The 19,579-nt window shown below is 57.6% G+C and overlaps 2 protein-coding genes across 4 annotated transcripts; one reads left to right on the top strand and one right to left on the bottom strand.

Annotated features, from left to right (window-relative positions):
- Positions 1 to 39: 39 nt before the first annotated feature.
- On the top strand, positions 40 to 14,738 carry THOP1 (thimet oligopeptidase 1). The gene is made up of 12 exons (XM_085040861.1): positions 40 to 249; positions 4,444 to 4,592; positions 4,994 to 5,101; positions 5,963 to 6,065; positions 6,176 to 6,336; positions 6,890 to 7,025; positions 7,900 to 8,266; positions 9,299 to 9,500; positions 10,323 to 10,509; positions 11,644 to 11,772; positions 11,972 to 12,108; positions 12,796 to 14,738. Exons 1-12 carry the CDS (start codon positions 126 to 128, stop codon positions 12,949 to 12,951), a joined length of 1,959 nt encoding a protein of 652 aa, XP_084896987.1. The 5' UTR covers positions 40 to 125; the 3' UTR covers positions 12,952 to 14,738.
- On the bottom strand, positions 14,663 to 19,453 carry LOC146426177 (inactive serine/threonine-protein kinase PLK5-like). 3 transcript variants are annotated; one of them, XM_085040864.1, is made up of 8 exons: positions 19,200 to 19,352; positions 18,748 to 18,852; positions 18,463 to 18,579; positions 17,409 to 17,538; positions 17,181 to 17,268; positions 17,012 to 17,107; positions 16,104 to 16,302; positions 14,663 to 14,890 (listed from the first exon to the last, which is right to left on the bottom strand). In XM_085040864.1, the coding sequence occupies exons 1-8, from the start codon at positions 19,296 to 19,298 to the stop codon at positions 14,663 to 14,665; spliced, it is 1,062 nt and encodes a 353-aa protein (XP_084896990.1). In that variant the 5' UTR covers positions 19,299 to 19,352. The 3 variants fall into 3 exon arrangements, with proteins under 3 accessions (XP_084896990.1, XP_084896992.1, XP_084896991.1); XM_085040866.1 differs by having other exon boundaries at positions 18,463 to 18,852; positions 19,200 to 19,453; XM_085040865.1 differs by lacking the exon at positions 17,012 to 17,107.
- Between the last annotated feature and the right edge of the window lie 126 nt (positions 19,454 to 19,579).

The following is a 19,579-nucleotide window of genomic DNA, read 5'->3' on the forward strand; positions in this document are numbered from 1 at the left end:
CTCCCCCACCTCTCTCCCACCTATTCCCCCTTTCCCCCCTCTCAGGTAACCTGGTTGACAGCCAAGCTCCTCGGCTAGTGGCCAACCAGCTGCGCTGGGACCTGAGCGCCGAGCAGATCGAGGCCATGGCGGCCGAGCTGGCCGAGAGCACCAAGCTGGTGTACGACCGGGTGGGAGCGCAGGAGAGGGGCGAGGTCAGCTACGAGAGCACCCTCAAGGCGCTGGCTGACGTGGAGGTGGAGTACACAGGTGGGAATCGGGTGGAGTTGGGTCCTTCTGGCAGAGCTGGGTGGGATTTTGGGGAGGAATTCGTCCCTGGGGAGGTTGGTGGCACCTGAGGTTGCACCTGAGATGATGTGGCTGCCCTAAGATCCCTGGAAATGTCCAATTTTTGGAATCAGGTGGCGGTGGGGTTCTTCTGGCAGAGCTGGATGGGATTTTGGGGAGGAATTCCTCATCCCTGGGGAGGTTGGTGGCACCTGAGGTGGCACCTGAGGTTGACCAGAGGTGATGTGGCTGGCCAAAGATCTCTGGAAATGTCCAATTTTTGGAATTGTGTGGAGTTGGGCACCCAAACCCCCCAACCAAACCAAAAATGGGTCCTTCTGGCAGAGCTGGATGGGATTTTGGGGAGGAATTCATCCCTGGGGAGCACCTGAGGTTGCCCAGAGATAATGTGGCTGGCCAAAGATCCCTGGAAATGTCCAATTTTTGGAATCAGGTGGAGTTGGGGTCCTTCTGGCAGAGCTGGATGGGATTTTGGGGAGGAATTCATCCCTGGGGAGGTTGGTGGCACCTGAGGTGGCACCTGAGGTTGCCCAGAGATGGTGTGGTTGGCCTAAGATCCCTGGAAATGGCCAATTTTTGGAATCGGGTGGAGTTGGGCTCCTGGAAGAGTTGGATGGGATTTTGGGGAGGAATTCATCCCTGGGGAGCACCTGAGGTTGCCCAGAGATGATGTGGCTGCCCTAAGATCTCTGGAAATGTCCAATTTTTGGAATCAGGCAGAATTGGGTCTTTCTGGCAGAGCTGGATGGGATTTTGGGGAGGAAATTCATCCCTGGGGAGCACCTGAGGTTGCCCAGAGATGGTGTAGCCACCCCAGGATCTCTGGAAATGGCCAATTTTTGGAATCAGGCGGAATTGGGTCCTTCTGGCAGAGCTGGATGGGATTTTGGGGAGGAATCCATCCCTGGGGAGCACCTGAGGTTGACCAGAGATGATGTGGCTGCCCTAAGATCTCTGGAAATGTCCAATTTTTGGAACTGGGTGGAGCTGGGTTCCTTCTGGCACAGCTGGATGGGATTTTGGGGAGGAATTCGTCCCTGGGGAGCACCTGAGGTTGCCCAGAGATGGTGTGGCTGGCCAAAGATCCCTGGAAATGGCCAATTTTTGGAACTGGGCGGAATTGGGTCCTTCTGGAAGAGCTGGATGGGATTTTGGGGAGAAATTCGTCCCTGGGGAGGTTGGTGGCACCTGAGGTGACACCTGAGGTTGCCCAGAGATGATGTGGCTGCCCGAAGATCTCTGGAAATGTCCAATTTTTGGAATTGGGTGGAGTTGGGGTCCTGGAAGAGTTGGATGGGATTTTGGGGAGGAATTCATCCCTGGGGAGCACCTGAGGTTGCCCAGAGATGATGTGGCTGCCCTAAGATCCCTGGAAATGTCCAATTTTTGGAATTGTGTGGAGTTGGGTTCCTTCTGGCAGAGCTGGATGGGATTTTGGGGAGGAATTCATCCCTGGGGAGCACCTGAGGTTGCCCAGAGATGATGTGGCTGGGCTAAGATCTCTGGAAATGGCCAATTTTTGGAATCAGGTGGCGTTGAGGTCCTTCTGGCAGAGCTGGATGGGATTTTGGGGAGGAATTTATCCCTGGGGAGCACCTGAGGTTGCCCAGAGATGGTGTGGTTGCCCTAAGATCTCTGGAAATGTCCAATTTTTGGAATTGTGTGGAGTTGGGCTCCTTCTGGCAGAGCTGGATGGGATTTTGGGGAGGAATTCATCCCTGGGGAGCACCTGAGGTTGACCAGAGATGATGTGGCTGCCCTAAGATCTCTGGAAATGTCCAATTTTTGGGTAGTGGATGTTCCATTTGAGCTGCTGAAAGATGTCCTTGCCCTGTCCCATCCCTGCCCAGGTGATCTTTGAGGTCACTTCTGAGCCATACCTCAATTATTCAGATTTTTTTGGTATTTTTTGGTGTTTTTTTGGTATTTTAGGGTATTTTTTTGGTACTTTTTTGGTACTTTTTTGGTATTTTTGGGTGGTTTTTTTGGTATTTTTGGGGTATTTTTTGGGTATTTTTGGGGTTTTTTTGGTATTTTTTTGGGGGGGTTTTTTTTTGTATTTAGGGGGGTTTTTTTTGTATTTTGGGGGGTTTTTTGGGTTTTTTTGGGGATTTTTTTGGCATTTTTTTGGTATTTTTTTGGTATTTTTTAAGCTCCATGCTCTCACCTGCTTTCCCCTCCCCTCAGCCGCCTGCAGAGTGTTGTTTTTTTTCCCAGTCAACGTTTACAGTGCAAAGAACAACTTTGGAAGAGCAAATTAACCCAAGGACAGCCCTTTGCCCACCTTCCCAAAACCCTCCCACCTTCCCTGTGTCACCAGTGGGAACAAATGCCAGAAAACATCTAAAAAACTCTCACCTCCTTCCTAATTTTTTTCCCCTGAGGCAGTGGAGAAACATCTCTCCACGTGCCTGATTTTTGGGAGTGTAAATCCCGCTGTGATTTTTTATTTTGGGGAGTTTAACACAAAATGCTGGCTCCGTGGCACCAAAATAATGCGTTTTTGGTGTCTTTTTGGCTGATTTTTTTTGCAGCAGGATGACAATTCAGTCCTCCTCTCCTCCTGGTGACACACCTGCTGTGCTCCCTGTCCTCCAGCTGTCCCACCTCTCCCCCTCTCCCCGTTCTTTTCCCCTAAAATAATCCCAAAAACCTCTTGCTCAGCGGGAGGAAATGTTCACATCAGCATTTCCTGGAGGGGAAAATCCAGGTGTCTGCAGAGCACCTGGAGAGCTGTTTTTGGGAGGTTTTGCAGCAGGGAATGTTCTCTGCTTTCCCTGCCTGAGTGGGATTTCATCAGGACAGAGCACACCTGGGGCTTGGTGGATTTTGGGAAGTGTCTGGAGGGAAGGATTATCCTGTTTTTTTAGGTTTTTAGGTTTTAGGGAATGCTGCTGCCAGCGTGGGATGTCCTGAGCTGGAAGGGATCTGTGTGGATCATCGTGGAGTGAAGCTCCTGGCCCTAAAAGGGACATCCCAAAACTCCTGGGGCAGATCTCCTGGGGGCTCCAGGTGTGGGATTCTGGGGTTTTGGGAACAGGATTGTGGTGGGAAGCTGCAGTGGTTTTTAAGGGATTCTACCATGGTATGGCCAAGACAATTTATTGTAAAAATTTAGGGTTTTTAAACTGTTAGTTTGTTATGAATTTCCACACTTTTGAGGCACAAATTTGTTTAACCAACACCAGAGATCATGACAGGAACATCATTTGTAACCAACCACAGCCCATGGTGTGGCACTGATTGCTTCTAATAATTGTTTCACAATTATTCAACTTCTTTTTCACCTCTAGCTGAGCTGAGTGATTCCCAGAATGGTTTTGGGGAAAGGATTGTGGTGGGAAGCTGCAGTGGTTGTTAAGGGATTCTACCATGGTATGGCAAAGACCATTTATTGTAAAAATCCAGGGTTTTTAAACTGTTAGTTTGTTATGAATTTCCACAATTTTGAGGCACAAAAACACGAAAAAATGTGCTTAACCAACACCAGAGACCACGACAGGAACATCATTTGTAACCAACCACAGCCCATGGTGTGGCACTGATTGCTTCTAATAATTGTTTCACAATTATTCAACTTCTTTTTCACCTCTAGCTGAGCTGAGTGATTCCCAGAATGGTTTTGGGAGCAGGATTGTGGTGGGAAGCTGCAGTGGTTTTTAAGGGATTCTACCATGGTATGGCAAAGAGCATTTATTGTAAAAATTTAGGGTTGTTAAACTGTTAGTTTGTTATGAATTTCCATACTTTTGAGGCACAAAAAATTTAACAACCACCACAGACCAGGATAGGAGCATCAGGTGTAACCAACCACAGCCCATGGTGTGGCACTGATTGCCTCTAATAATTGTTTCACGATTATACAACTTCTTTTTCACCTCCAGCTGAGCTGAGTCACTCCCAGAACACTTTCCCAGTTAGCTGAAGCACCAGAAGTGAGCCAGGATTTCACAAGAGCACCAAAACCCTCCCTTTGCAAAGCCTTTTTTCTCCACAACAACAGCAAACGGACACGCCGAGCATCAGAAAAAGCCCAAAAAAAACCCACATTTCACCTCTCCCTTCCCACGTGGGCACTGGGGAGGTCCCTGGGGCTGCCAGCCTGGCTCTGGGCTGTCACTCCCTCACCCCAGTGCCGTTTTTTCCTGTCCCCAGTGCGCAGGAACATGCTGGATTTCCCGCAGCACGTCTCGCCCTGCAAGGCCATCCGCGCCGCCAGCACCGAGGCCGACAAGAAGCTCTCCGAGTTCGACGTGGAGATGAGCATGAGGCAGGACGTGTACCAGAGGATTGTGTGGCTCCAGGTGTGTCCCCTGTCCCCTGGAATCCTGGGAAAGGCTTTTCCCTCCTCCCTCTTTTCGCTGTGGTCGAGCAGAGTGAGCGCGCTGTGGTGGCAGCAGGGCGGTCCAGCTTCCAGTGAGGGTGGGAATTTGGGGTTTGAGGGCTCTGCCCTCACTCAGACCCTTAATCACCCCTTTTTCTGGGTGGCTGTTGGTCATTCCAATCACCTCAGTGGGGAAGAGGCTGGTTATGCCCCAAAAATGTCCCCAAAAAGTGCCGAGATGGCACAAAGGTGACATATTTAAAGCAATCAGTGCCCCGAGGTGACAACCCAAAGCCTTCCCAGGGGTGTTTCCATCTGCTGCTGGCTCTCTGGGTGTTTCCAGAGCTCCCTGCAGCTCCTGAGCTCCGTGTGGATTCACAGGAGAAAGCAGAGAGCTCTTCCCTGAAGCCTGAGGCGAAGAGGTACCTGGAGAGGCTGATCAAGCTGGGCAAGAGGAACGGGCTGCACCTCCCTGAGGAGACCCAGGAGGTGAGAACACACAATCCTGGCGTGGTTGGGGTTGGAAGGACCTTGAGGATCATCTCATCCCATCCCTGCCATGACAGGGACACTTCCCACTGTCCCAGCTCCATCCAGCCTGGCCTTGGGCACTGCCAGGGATCCAGGAGCAGCCACAGCTCCTCTGGGCAACCTCCCCACCCTCCCAGGGAGGAATTTTTTTCCTAAAATCCCATCTAAACCTAATTCCTGTCAGTCTGAACCCAATCCCCCTTGTTGTGTCCCAAAGGGGAGTTAAGCACAGGGAGAGGAACCCTCAGAGCAGGGCTGAGGCTCAGGTTTGGGGTTGATTCCAGTGATTTTGGGTCATGTTTCCAGCCCCTCTGTTTTCCTTTCCATTCAAGGGGTGAGGTTGACAAAATGGGGTCGATTTGGGGAGTTAAGGAGTTCCTGGGAAGTTGAAGTTGGATTTGAATTGAATTGAAATTCAATTGTAAATTGAATCACCACCCCATGCCAAGGTCTGGAGTTGGTGAGAGGGAGCTGAGCTGCTCAGAGCCTCCTCCTCTTCCCACACACCAGCCAAGGAGCTCAAAACAGGGTTAAAAACAGCAGGAAAGGTGAAACGAGGGGAGAGGAGGTTGTTCCTGCAGCTCCTGGGGTGGCAGGGGACAGCCAGCACCTTGCTGAGGTGGCTGATTCCCTGCCAGGTGCCTTCCCAGGGAAGCTGTTCTGGGCTCAGGGTTTTGCTGCTTGCACAAATTAATTAATTCTGCTAATTCTCTGGGTCAGAGCCAAGCGCAGGCTGAGTGCTGGGCAGCTCAGGAGGGTGGGGACAGCCTGATTGCCCCCCTGGCTCTGACTTCTCTCTGTTTCCCCTGCGTTTTGAAGAAAATCAAAGCCATCAAGAAGAAGCTGAGCGTGCTGTGCATCGATTTCAACAAGAACCTCAACGAGGACACCACCTTCCTGCCCTTCTCCAGGGAGGAGCTGGGTATGCAATGCTCTGCTGCTGTGACCCCAGGAGCCTGGAGGGGATGATCCCAGAGGAATTCTGGAGGATCCCAGGCTCTCCCCCAGCTCCTGGCTGCTCTTTTCCCCCAGGTGGGCTCCCTGAGGATTTCCTGAACTCCCTGGAGAAGACAGAGGACGGGAAGCTGAAGGTCACCCTCAAGTACCCTCACTACTTCCCCCTGCTGAAGAAGTGCTACGTGCCTGAGACCAGGAGGAAGGTGGAGGAGATGTTCAACTCCAGGTGCAAAGAGGTCGGTGGGAGCTGAAGCCTTGGCAGGCTGACCTAAAACCTGACCTAAAACCTTACCTGAAACCTTTACCTGAAACCTTTAGCTAGGCAAAGTTAAGAGAATAAAAAGCAGTTAAATTTATTAAAGGCCTTCAGGTGCATTTAGAGCAATCACAGCCCACCCAGGTGCCAAAATGGACAATGGTCATGAGTTTTTTATAAGTTTTGTCTGTTTGCATGTTGAGGTTTAATCTTCCAATTACAGCTTCAGCTAATGAAGTTAATTACTCCAAGTTTTCTCCCCCAATTCATTCACTGCTGTTTGCATGTCTTGGAGCTCTGAGACAGTGAGATGTCCTTGGGTTTGGAGCTTAGAGAGGAATTGTTTTGTCTAAAAATGAGATAACACCAGTTGGCACCCAGAGTTACACACTAAAGAATTACAGGATTCCAGATAATACATGGAAAATACAGAAACTAAAATCCTGAGGGATCAGAGCCATGGGAATGGAAGGGATCTCCTTTGGGATTTTTATTCCTTCCCCATGTGTCCCATTTTCCCTCTTGCCTTGCAGGAGAACTGCCTGATCCTGAAGGAGCTGGTGGACCTGAGAGCCCAGAAAGCCAACCTGCTGGGCTTCAGCACCCACGCTGACTTCGTGCTGGAGATGAACATGGCCAAGAGCAGCCGGACGGTGGCCACCTTCCTGGGTACGTCCTGGGGCATGGCAGGGACATCTGTGTGTCTGCTCTGAGCCACAGCCCAGCCCTGGGGCACAACGGGGACATCTCTGTGTCTGCTCTGACCCCACAGCCCAGCCCTGGGGCACAGCAGGGACATCCTGAGCTGTGCTGCTCTGACCCCACGTGTAGGATTTGATCCTACACCCAAATCCCAGCCCTGGGGCACAGCAGGGACATCCCAGTGTCCCCTGTGCTGCTCTGACCCCATATCCCAGCCCTGGGGCACAACAGGGACATCTCTGTGTCTGCTCTGAGCCACATCCCAACCCTGGGGCACAACAGGGACATCCTGGTGTCCCCTGTGCTGCTCTGACCCCAAACCCCAACCCTGGGGCACAACAGGGACATCCAGAGTCAGGCTGCTCTGAGCCACATCCCAACCCTGGGGCACAGTGAGGACATCCCAGGCTGTGCCGCTCTGACCTCACATCCCAACCCTGGAGCACAACAGGGACATCCCAACCCTGGGACACAACAGGGACATCCCGGCCTGTGCTGCTCTGACCCCACACGTAGGATTTGATCCTACACCCAAATCCCAGCCCTGGGGCACAACAGGGACATCCTGAGCTGTGCTGTGCTGCTGTGACCCCACATCCCAACCCTGGGGCACAACAGGGACATCTCTGTGTGTGCTCTGACCCCATATCCCAACCCTGGGGCACAACAGCGACATCCCAGTGTCCCCTGTGCTGCTCTGACCCCACATCCCAGCCCTGGGGCACAACAGGGACATCCCAACCCTGGGGCACAACAGGGACATCCCTGGCTGTGCTGCTGTGACCCCACACGTAGGCTTTGATCCCACACCCACACCCCAACCCTGCCTGCCTTCCCCCAGACGAGCTGGCCCAGAAGCTGAAGCCGCTGGGCGAGAAGGAGCGGGCGGTGATCCTGGAGCTGAAGAAGAAGGAGTGCGAGAAGCGCGGGCTGGAGTTCGACAACCGCATCAACGCGTGGGACATGCGCTACTACATGAACCAGGTGGAGGAGACCAAGTACAGCGTGGACCAGAACCTGCTCAAGGAGTATTTCCCCATGCAGGTGGTCACCACGGGCCTGCTGGCCATCTACCAGGAGCTGCTGGGCCTCACCTTCCAGCTGGAGGAGAAGGCTCAGGTGTGGCACGAGGACGTGCAGCTCTACACGGTGAAGGACGCGGCGTCCGGGGAGGTGGTCGGCAAGTTCTACCTGGATCTGTACCCTCGGTGAGGAGAGAGGGGGAGCAGGGCCTGGGGAAGGGGGGAATCCTTGTCCCAGGTGTGTGGGGTGTGGTGGGAATGCTGTGTGGTCATTGGGGTGGTCACTGGGGTGGTCACTGGCATGGTCACCGGGGTGGTCACCGGGGTGGTCACCAGGGTGGTCACTGGGTTGGTCACTGGGTTGGTCATTGGGTTGGTCATTGGGGTGGTCACTGGGGTGGTCACTGGGGTGGTCACTGGGGTGGTCACCGGGGTGGCCATTTGCATGGTCACCGGGGTGGTCACTGGGGTGGTCACCAGGGTGGTCACCGGGGTGGCCATTGGGGTGGTCACTGGGATGGTCATTGGGTTGGTCATTGGGGTGGTCACTGGGTTGGTCACTAGGGTGGTCACTGGGTTGGTCACTGGGGTGGTCACTGGGTTGGTCACTGGGGTGGTCACCGAGGTGGTTACTGAGGTGGTCACCTGCTCTGAGCATTCAAATTCTACAACAAATCCCCATTCTTCTATTCCTAACACCAAATCTGCCAGCACCAAATCCCCATTCTACCATTCCCAACACCAAATCCCTGTTTTCCCATTCCCAGCACCAAATCTCCATTCTTACATTCCCAACACCAAATCCCTGTTTTCTCATTCCCAACACCAAATCCCTTTTTTCTCATTCCCAACACCAAATCTCCATTTTCCCATTCCCAACACCAAATCCCCTCATTCCCACCACCAAATCCCCATTTTCCCATTCCCAACACCAAATCCCCATTTTCCCATTCCCAACACCAAATCCCCATTTTCCCTTCCCTAACACCAAATCCCCTCATTCCCAACACCAAATCCCCATTCTCAACACCAAATCCCCTCATTCCCAACACCAAAATCCCATTTTCCCATTCCCAACACCAAAATCCCGTTCTCCCATTCCCACCACCAAACCCACCAACCCCAACCCCACCCTGCTCTGAGCCCCACAACGAGGTACACCCTGGCAGTGTCCAGCTCTTGGGGACAACCCCTGTGACCCTGCTGTCCCTCTCCCAGGGAAGGCAAGTACGGCCACGCCGCCTGCTTCGGCCTGCAGCCCGGCTGCCTCCTGCCGGACTCCAGCCGGCAGATCTCGGTGGCCGCCATGGTGGCCAACTTCACCAAACCCACGCCGGACGCTCCTTCCCTGCTGCAGCACGACGAGGTGGAGACTTATTTCCACGAGTTCGGGCACGTCATGCACCAGCTGTGCTCTCAGGTGAGGCTTCCCCGGAGGTTGGTCATTCACCCAAATCCTGCTCTGAGCCGAATTGCGAGCCGAATTCTGAGCAGAATTCCGAGCTCAATTCCGAGCAGAATTCCGAGCAGAATTCTGAGCTGAGTTCAGAGCCCAATTCCGAGCCGAATTCTCAGCCAAATTCCGAGCAGAATTCCAAGCTGAATTCTGAGCCGAATTCTCAGCCGAATTCCGAGCAGAATTCCGAGCTCAATTCCGAGCCGAATTCTCAGCCAAATTCCGAGCAGAATTCCAAGCTGAATTCTGAACAGAATTCCGAGCTCAATTCTGAGCCGAATTCCGAGCCGAATTCCAAGCTGAATTCCGAGCCGAGTTCCGAGCAGAATTCCGAGCCGAATTCCCAGCCGAATTCCCAGCAGAATTCCGAGCAGAATTCCAAGCTGAATTCCCAGCCGAATTCCAAGCCGAATTCCGAACAGAATTCCCAGCTGAATTCCAAGCTAAATTCCGAACAGAATTCTCAGCCAAATTCCGAGCAGAATTCCGAGCAGAATTCTGAGCTGAATTCTGAACCGAATTCCGAGCTGAATTCCAAGCAGAATTCCGAGCCGAATTCCGAGCAGAATTCCGAGCCAAATTCCCAGCAGAATTCCCAGCTGAATTCCGAGCCGAATTCCAAGCAGAATTCCAAGCCGAATTCCGAGCCGAATTCCGAGCAGAATTCCAAGCAGAATTCCCAGCCGAATTCCGAGGTGAATTCCAAGCAGAATTCCGAACAGAATTCCAAACAGAATTCCGAACCGAATTCTCAGCCGAATTCCGAGCCGAATTCCGCGTCCCCAGGCGGAGTTCGCCATGTTCAGCGGGACGCACGTGGAGAGGGATTTCGTGGAGGCTCCGTCGCAGATGCTGGAGAACTGGGTGTGGGAGAAGGAGCCGCTGCTGCGCATGTCCCGGCACTACAAAACCGGCAGCCCCATCCCGGACGAGCTGCTGGAGAAACTCATTAAATCCCGGCAGGCAAACACGGGTGTGTCACTGAGCAGGGACAGGGAGGGGACACTGAGTGACCTGGATGGGGACAGGGAGGGACACTGAGAGACCTGGATGGGGACAGGGAGGGGACACTGAGTGACCTGGATGAGGGACACTGAGAGACCTGGATGGGGGACAGGGAGGGGACACTGAGAGACCTGGATGGGGACAAGGAGGGACACTGAGAGACCTGGATGGGGACAGGGAGGGGACACTGAGTGACCTGGATGGGGACAGGACACAACCAACACAAACCCACAAACACAAACCAAAAACACAAACCAACAAACACAAACCAACAAACACAAACCAACACAAACCCAAACACAAACCAACAAACACAAACCAACACAACCCACAAACACAACCAACAACACAAACCCACAGGGAGGGGACACTGAGAGACCTGGATGGGGACAGGGAGGGGACACTGAGTGACCTGGATGGGGACAGGGAGGGGACACTGAGAGACCTGGATGGGGGACACTGAGAGACCTGGATGGGGACAGACACAACCCACAAACACAAACCAACAAACACCCCCAACACAAACCCACAAACACAACCAACAAAACACAACCCACAAACACAAACCAACAAAACCCCCCACAACACAACCCAAACACAAACCAACAACACAACCAACAAACACAAACCAACAAAACACAAACCAACAAAACACAAACCACAAACACAACCAACAAGGGACACTGAGAGACCTGGCTGGAGATGGGGAGGGGACACTGAGTGACCTGGATGGGGGACACTGAGTGACCTGTCTGGGGACAGGGAAGGGACACTGAGTGACTTGGCTGGGGACAAGAAGGCTTTTCCTTGCTCCCCGTGGTGCTGGGAGTTCTGAGGGGACACTGAGAGACCTGGCTGGGGATGGGGAGGGGACACTGAGAGACCTGGATGGGGACGGGGAGGGGACACTGAGAGACCTGGCTGGGGACAAGAAGGCTTTTCTTTGCTCCCCGGTGTGCTGGGGATTCTGAGGGGATATGGAGAAGAATCTGGGAAGGATCTGGGAAGAGAAAGGTGACAAGAGGTGCCACCAGGCTCGGTGACACTCCTGCAGGCAGCATTTCGTTCTCAGTTCACCTTTTCCTCCTCCTTTTGGGCTCAGGGCTCTTCAACCTGCGCCAGATCGTGCTGGCCAAGGTGGACCAGGCGCTGCACACCCAGACCAAGGCTGACCCCGTGGAGGTGTTTGCCCAGCTCTGCGAGGAGGTGCTGGGTGTCCCTGCCACCCCAGGTACAGCGTGCCACCCTGCTGTCCCTGCCCTGTCCCTGTCCAACAGCGGGGACAGTTTCTGCTGGCTCCGGGAAAAGCAATGCTGGAAAAATCCCAAAAGTTCCTCCCTTTGTCCCCATGGGTTGTCAGCCTGCTGGGACTGACCACCAGTTTTGTTGGTGGTGCTGTGAGTCCCCCTTGACCCTTTTTGTCCCCTCAGGTACCAACATGCCGGCCACCTTCGGCCACCTGGCCGGTGGCTACGACGCCCAGTACTATGGCTACCTGTGGAGCGAGGTGTATTCCATGGATATGTTCCACACGCGCTTCAAGCAGGAGGGAATCATGAACTGCAAGGTGGGGAGAGGGATTGGGGATGGCTGGGATTTGGGGATGGAAGGGTTTGGGGATGGAAGGGATTTGGGGATGGCAGGATTTGGGGATGGAAGGATTTGGGGATGGAAGGATTTGGGGATGGCAGGATTTGGGGATGGAAGGGATTTGGGGATGGCAGGATTTGGGGAGGGCTGGATTTGGGGATGGAAGGGTTTAGGGATGAAAGGGTTTGGGGATGGCTGCATTTGGGGATGGCTGCATTTGGGGATGAAAGGGTTTGGGGATGGCAGGATTTGGGGATGGCAGGATTTGGGGATGGCAGGATTTGGGGATGGCTGGATTTGGGGATGGAAGGGTTTGGGGATGGCTGGGATTTGGGGATGGCAGGATTTGGGGATGGCAGGATTTGGGGATGGCAGGATTTGGGGATGGCAGGATTTGGGGGTGGAAGGGATTGGGGGTGGCAGGATTTGGGGATGGCTGGATATGGGAATGGCTGGGATTTGGGGATGGCAGGATTTGGGAATGGCTGGATTTGGGGATGGAAGGGTTTGGGGATGGCAGGGATTGGGGATGGCTAGATATGGGAATGGCTGGATTTTGGGATAGCAGGATATAGGGTCGCAGGATTTGGGGAAAGCAGGATTTTTGGCTGGCAAGATTTGGGCTCGAGGGCAGTGTCCCACCCCTGTCCCTCTGTCCCCTCAGGTGGGAATGGACTACAGGAACTGCATCCTCCACCCCGGTGGCTCTGTGGACGCCTCGGACATGCTGAGGAGGTTCCTGGGCAGGGAGCCCAAGCAGGACGCCTTCCTGGCCAGCAAGGGACTCAAGGTGGACACCAACTCAGTGCCATCGGCCTGAGGTGCCACTCAGCCCCGCGGGGGGACACTCCACACCTGCCCTGTCCCCAAACCCCCCCGGGCCACCCCTGCCTGGAGCTGTCCCTGCAGGGTGTGCTCTGAGCCCTGCTGGGCGTGGGGAGCTGGGCTCAGCTCTGGGCCAGGGCTCTGCGGTGACACGGAGGTGACCTGTCCTTGTCACCCCGCCGGGGCTGTGGGTCACCAGCTGGCTGAAGTTTGAACCTGATTTCTGCTCAAGGGTGAGTTTCAGCCTCGCTTGGAGCTGGGGAGGAGGGGGAGAGGAGTTCCCAAAGCTGAACCTTTTGGTTTGAAATCCCTTCTCTTTAAGAGACCTTGGTTGGTGTCCTGGGACAGCTGCAGTGTCCTGAGCCCCAGACAGGGACAGGGACAGGGACAGGGACAGGGACAGGGACAGGGACAGGGACAGGGACAGGGACAGCCCTGCTCTCCCCATCTTTGGGCAGTAAGGATGGGGAGATCCCAGAGCTTAAAACCCACAAGGAATTCACTGGAACAGCCTCCCTGAGCCCCTCGGGGACCTTCCTGCCCGGGAGGGGACAGAGGTGGCTGGCAGAGGTGTCCCCAGAGCAGGGGGGTTGGGGACCTGGCTGCCAGATGTCCTCCCAGGGTCACCCAGGGGCTCAGGCTGTGACAGCTGAGGGTGTTGCTGTCCCTGTCAGCACAGAGCCAGGCTGGGACAGGGGAGGGTTGTGTTTATCCCCAAAAACACCGAGCTGACAGCTTCAAACACCACAAATGCCACGATAAAAATATCCCCCAGGCTCTGTGCCAGGCCTTGAGCTGCTGGCAGGGCAGGGACAGCGGCCAGCCCGGCTGTGCCACCTGCCCCGGGCTGTCCCCAGTGTCCCCCAGGAGCCTGGTGTGGTGGCACAGCGTCCTGTCCCCAGGGTGAAGCTCCTGGAGGAATCACCTGGATTGGGAAAGGTTCTGAGCAGCTTCCTCGGGAGCTGAGGGGCTTTGGGGACAGCTGGGGTTTGTGTCCCACCTTTCCCAGCCTGGGGCGTTTCTGTGAGGCTGTTGGAGGGTTTGGGGTCTGTCACTGCCGCCCTGCCGTGGTCTGGGGACACAGTGACACCCCCACCTCCCCCAGCCCCTCCAGGCTGTCCCTGTTCCCTCCTTTGTCACCAGAGCAGCTCTGGCACCGGGAGAAGCCTCCCCTCCGTGCAAAGTTGTCACTGTCACCTCCCTCCCCCAGACCCCTCTGGTGACACTCCAGTGTCACCCCCAGCCTGTCCCCTCCGGGTGACACAGGGACAGGTCCGGAAGCAGCTCCTTGGTGCTTGCTGGGGCCACCAGGCGTGTTGTCCTTGTCCCCTCTCTGTGTTTCAGGCACGGCTGGGAGCTCCCAGCCGTGGGTGTTTTAATCCTCCTGTTTTACTGAGCTTTCACCCTTCCCTTCGAGTCTCTTCCCTCCAGAGGGGGAGAGGAGTGAAGCTGAGCAGGGAAACCACACACTTTCCTCCCTCCCTCCCAGCCCACGCCTCCCTCTGTCCCCTCTGCCGTGTCCCCAGTGTCACCTGCCACCTCCCCAGCCCCAGCAGCAGCACTGGGACATCCCTCATCCCCATCCCACCCCAGGCTGGCAGGGAAGAAAACTCCTTTTTGGTTTTTTTTGGGTTTGGATTTTGGGTTTTTTTGGGTTTTTTTCCTGTTGTTTTAAGGGCAAACTGGTGTGTGTGTGTGTGTTCTGGTCACGTCCCACCCTGCTTGTCCCCATGGCTGGATTTCAGACAGTTCCCAGCGCTAATAAAGGTTTTCCTCCGTGGAGAGCCAGGCTCGGGTCCCTCGGGGGTGGCACGGGTGACAGGGACACAGCCACAGCCCTGCCAGCGCCGCAGGACACGGCAGAGGGGCTGCTGTGCCACGAGCATGGGCACGGAGTGGCAGGCGCGGGGTGGCAGCTTGTGGGGCGTGAAACCCTGCGGGGTGACAGGCGGGGACACCCCCGTGTCCCCTGTGTCCCCTGTGTCCCTTCATCTCCCTCCGTGTCCCCTGTGTCCCCCATGTCCCTCAGTGTCCACTCGTGTCCCCCCGTGTCCCGCATGTCCCCTCATGTCCCTCCGTGTCAGTCCGTGTCCCCTCAAGCCCCTCGAGTCACTCCATGTCCTCTGTGTCCCTCGTGTCCCCTCATGTCTCCCATGTCCCCTCGTGTCCCTCCATGTCACTTCATGTCTGTGTCCCTCCATGTCCCCCATGTCTCCTCGTGTCCCCTTGTGTCCCTCCATGTCCCCTGTGTCCCTTCATGTCTCTTTGTGTCCACTCGTGTCCCCTCATGTGTCCTATGTCCCCCCGTGTCCCCTCGTGCCCCCCCTTGTCATTCCGTGTCCCCTCGTGTCCCCTCATGTCTCCCATGTCCTCTCGTGTCCCTCCATGCCCCTCTGTGTCACTTCATGTCCCTCCGTGTCCCTGCATGTCTCCCCATGTCCCCCTGTGTCCCCTCGTGTCCCCCATGTCACTCTGTGTCCCTCCAGATCCCCTTGTGTCCCTCATGTCCCCTCGTTCCCCTCATGTCCCCCCATGTCCCTCCGTGTCCCTTGTGTCCCCTCATGTCCTTCTGTGTCCCTCCATGCCTCCCCCATCCCCTTGTTCCCCTCATGTCCCCCATGTCCCTCCATGTCCCCTCGTGTCCCCTGTGTCCCTCCATGTCCCCTCATGTCACTCTGTGTCTCCTTATACCCCTCGTGTCCCTTCTGTCCCTTCATGTCTTTCCGTGTCCCCTCATGCCCCCCATGTCCCCCATGTCACTCCGTGTCCCCTTGTGCCCCACGATGTCCCTCCGTGTCACCTCATGCTCCCTGTGTCCCCCATGTCACTCCGTGTCCCCTTATACCCCTCGTATGCCCTCTGTCCCTCCATGTCTTTCCGTGTCCCCCCGTGTCCCCTTGTGCCCCCCGTGTCCCCCATGTCCCTCCATGTCCCTCCAGATCCCCTTTTGTCCCCTCATGTCCCCCGTGTCCCCTCATGTCCCCTGTGTCCCTTCATGTCACTCCGTGTCCCTTCATGTCACTCCGTGTCCCCTTATACCCCTCGTGTCCCCTCTGTCCCTTCATGTCTTTCCATGTCCCTCCATGTCCCCCGTGTCCCCCATGTCCCCCATGTCCCTCCATGTCCCCCGTGTCCCCAGCCGCGCACCTGGCAGAGGAAGGGGTGTCGCAGCAGCTGGGCCGTGCCGGGCCGTGCCGCAGGGTCAGACTGCAGCATGAGGGTGACCAGAGCTCTGGCGGCGGGGGAGAGCCGGGCGGGCAGCGGGAGCCGGGCGGCGCGGATGCTCCGGTACAGCTCGGCCCGGGAGCGCGCCGCGAACGGGGTGTGACCGCTCAGCAGCGCGTACCTGCGGGGAGCGGGGCTGGGAGTGTCCCTGAGCTGCTCCGGACACCCTGAGCTCCTCCGGACACCCTGACATCCTTCCGGCCACCCTGACCTCTGTCAGGACACCTTGACCTTCCTCCGGCCCACCCTGAGCTCCGTCCAACCTCCCTGTCCTCCCTCCAGCCCCTCTATTCTCCCTCCAGCCTCTCCATCCTCCCCCCTCATCTCCCTTCATCCCATCCTCCATCTCCCCTCATCCTCCCTTCATCTTCCATCTCCATCCCATCCTCCCTCCATCACCCCTCATCCTCCCTCCAGCCCTCCCCATCCCCACCTCCCCTCCAAACCCCCTACCCTCCCTCCAGCCTCTCCATCCTCCTTCCAGCCCCCTGTGCTCCCTCCGTCTCCCCTCACCCTCCCTCCATCTCTCCTTGCCCTCTCTCCATCTCTCTCCACTCTCCCACCATCTCCCCTTGCCCTCTCTCCATCTCTCCTCACCCTCCCTCCATCTCCCCACACCCTCTCTCCAGCTTTCCCCACTCTGCCTCCATCTCCCCTCATCCCATCCTCCCTCCATCTCCCCTCATCCTCCCTCCATCTTCGTTCCATCTCCCCTCCTCCCATCCTCCCTCCATCCCCCTCTGCCCTCTCTCCATCTCCCCTCATCCTCCCTCCATCTCCCCTCGCCCTCCCTCCACCTTTCCCCTCTCTCCCCGCCGCCCCCCACTCACACGGCACACCCCAGCGCCCAAATGTCCGATGCCACCCCGTGTCCCCTGCGGTCCAACACCTCCGGCGCCAGGTACTCAGGTGTCCCACACAGCGCCCTGAGCGGGGGGACAGCGCAGGTGACCCTCGGCGACACGGGCGGGGTGACACACCCCCCCCGGCCCCGCTCACCCCCAGCGCCGCCCGGCCGGTGCCACCCGCCGTGCCAGCCCCAGGTCGCCGATCTTCACCCGCATCCCCTCCGTCACCAAGAAGTTGCCTGTGGAGGCGTCGTGTCACTCTCAGCCACCGCCGGGTCACCTCCCCGGTGTCTCGGTCACCTGCCCGGTGTCTCGGTCACCTCCCCGGTGTCTCGGTCACCTCCCCGGTGTCTCGGGTCACCTCCCCGGTGTCACGCACCGGGTTTGAGGTCGCGGTGCAGCAGCCCGTGCCCGTGCAGGTAGCGCAGCCCCGAGAGCAGCTGCCGCAGGTAGTATCGAACCTCCGGCTCCGTCAGGTGACCCCGAGCCCGCAGGATGGCGGCGAGGGACTGGGGACAGAGGGACAGGGGTTGGGACAGAGGGACAGGGATTGGGACAGAGTGACCCGACTGGGGACAGAGTGACAGGGGTTGGGGACTGAGTGACAGGGGCTGGGGACAGTAAGGAAGGACTGGGGACAGAGCAACAGGGGTTGGGGACAGTGACAGGGATTGGGGACAGTAAGGAAGGACTGGGGACAGGGTGACGGGGGCTGGGACAGAGCGACAGGGATTGAGGACAGAATGACAGGGGCTGGACAGAGTGATGGGCTGGAGACAGAGCCATGGGGGCTGGGGACAGAACATGGGACGGTGACGGGGGACAAGACAGGATGGAAGATGAAGGGATGGAAAGTAGGCTGGGACAGAGAAGGACTGGGGACAGAGCGACAGGGGTTGGGGACAGAGTGACAGGGATTGGGGGCAAAATGACAGGGACTGGAGACAGAGTGACAGGGACTGGGAACAGTAAAGAAGGACTGGGGACAGTAAAGAAGGACTGGGGACAGTAAAGAAGGACTGGGGACAGAGTGAGGCGCCAGGCTGGACCCTGCTGAAGCCCCGCCCTGAGGGTGCTCAATTTTTGGGGTACAAGTGCTCGGTTTTGGGGTTCAGGTGCAGGGTCTGCTTTGGGGTGAGGGATTTCGGGGCTCAGGGGCTCCGTTTAGGGGTTCAGGGTCTCAGTTTCGGGGTTCGGGGCTCCGTTTCGGGGTGCAGGGACTCCTTTTCGGGGTGCAGGGTCTCCTTTTCGGGGTGCAGGGGCTCCGTTTTAGGGTTCGGGGGCTCAGTTTCAGGGCTCAGGATCCCAAATTCGGGGTTCGGGGGCTCAGTTTCAGGGTTCGGGATCCCAAATTCGGGGTTCGGGGGCTCGGTTTCAGGGTTCAGGATCCCAAATTCGGGGTTCGGGGCTCGGTTCCGGGGCGCAGCTCTCACCCCGCGGCTGCAGAGCTCCAGCAGGAGGTAGAGGTGGCGGCTGTCCGAGAAGTGGCCGTGCAGTCGCACGATGTGCGGGTGGCGCAGGTGACACTGCAGCTCCAGCTCGCGCTCCACCTGCAGCGACAGGCGACAGGAGCCCCGCAGCCCCGCGGGGGACCCTCGGCGTCCGGAGACCCCCGGAAGGAACCCACCCAGACACCCGCCGCGGGGCACCGGCAGGGCTGGGTGGCTCTGCGGGGTGTTGTCCCCTGTCCCCGGGGAGTGTCCCCACCCCGGCCTCACCCTGTCCCCGACGCCCGCAGCCAGCCGGGCTCGCGGGATGACCTTCGCCGCGTAGAGCCGGCCGCTGGTCAGCTCCGCCAGCTGGTAGCAGCGCCCAAAGGTGCCCTGCGAGGGTGACAGCGTGGGAATGGGCAGTCGGGGGGGACAGCGGAGTGTCCCCGGGGTCGGGGTGGCCACCCGGATGTCCCTCCCTGTGGGGCGAGGAGCTCCAGGGAGAGGATCTCAGTCCTCTGCCTCAGTTTCCCCTTTCCCAGAGGGGATGGGGGGGTCCGCCTCGGAGGGGACACCTCGGAGGGGACACCTCGGGGGGGACACCTCGGGGGGGACACCTCGGAGGGGACACCTCGGGGACCCCCTGGGGGTGCGGGTTTGTGATCCCCCCGGGGTGCCATGGGGAGGGGGCTCGGGCTGGGGCTGGGGGCGGCTCAGGGGCTGCGGGGAGGGGGATTTACCTCTCCCAGGAGCTTTCCCCGCTTGTAGAGCATCCCGCTCGCCTCGTCCCGGATGTACCAGCCTGGGGGGGACTCAGCCCCAGCGCCCCCCCGGCTCATCCTGCCCGCTCTGCTCCGCGGCGGGGACACCCCGAGGGACACCCCAGGGACACCCCGAGGGACACCCCAGGGACACCCCAGGGACACCCGCCGCCCCGTCTGTAACCCCTTCAGCTCCGGGCTGGAGGTGCCCACGGAGCCCGAGGGTGATGCTCGCCCCCCCCGCACCCAGCCCCCCCCGCCCCGACCCCCTGAGCCCCCCCAGAACACCTCGGTGACAGAGCGGCGACCCCCGCGGGGCTCCCCCCGCCCGGGGATGCTCAGCGCCGGGGGGTCCCGGC

This window comes from Lichenostomus cassidix, chromosome 28 (genome assembly GCF_008360975.1).
Source record: "Lichenostomus cassidix isolate B80296 chromosome 28, HeHo_3.0, whole genome shotgun sequence".
Classification (NCBI taxonomy): domain Eukaryota; kingdom Metazoa; phylum Chordata; class Aves; order Passeriformes; family Meliphagidae; genus Lichenostomus; species Lichenostomus cassidix.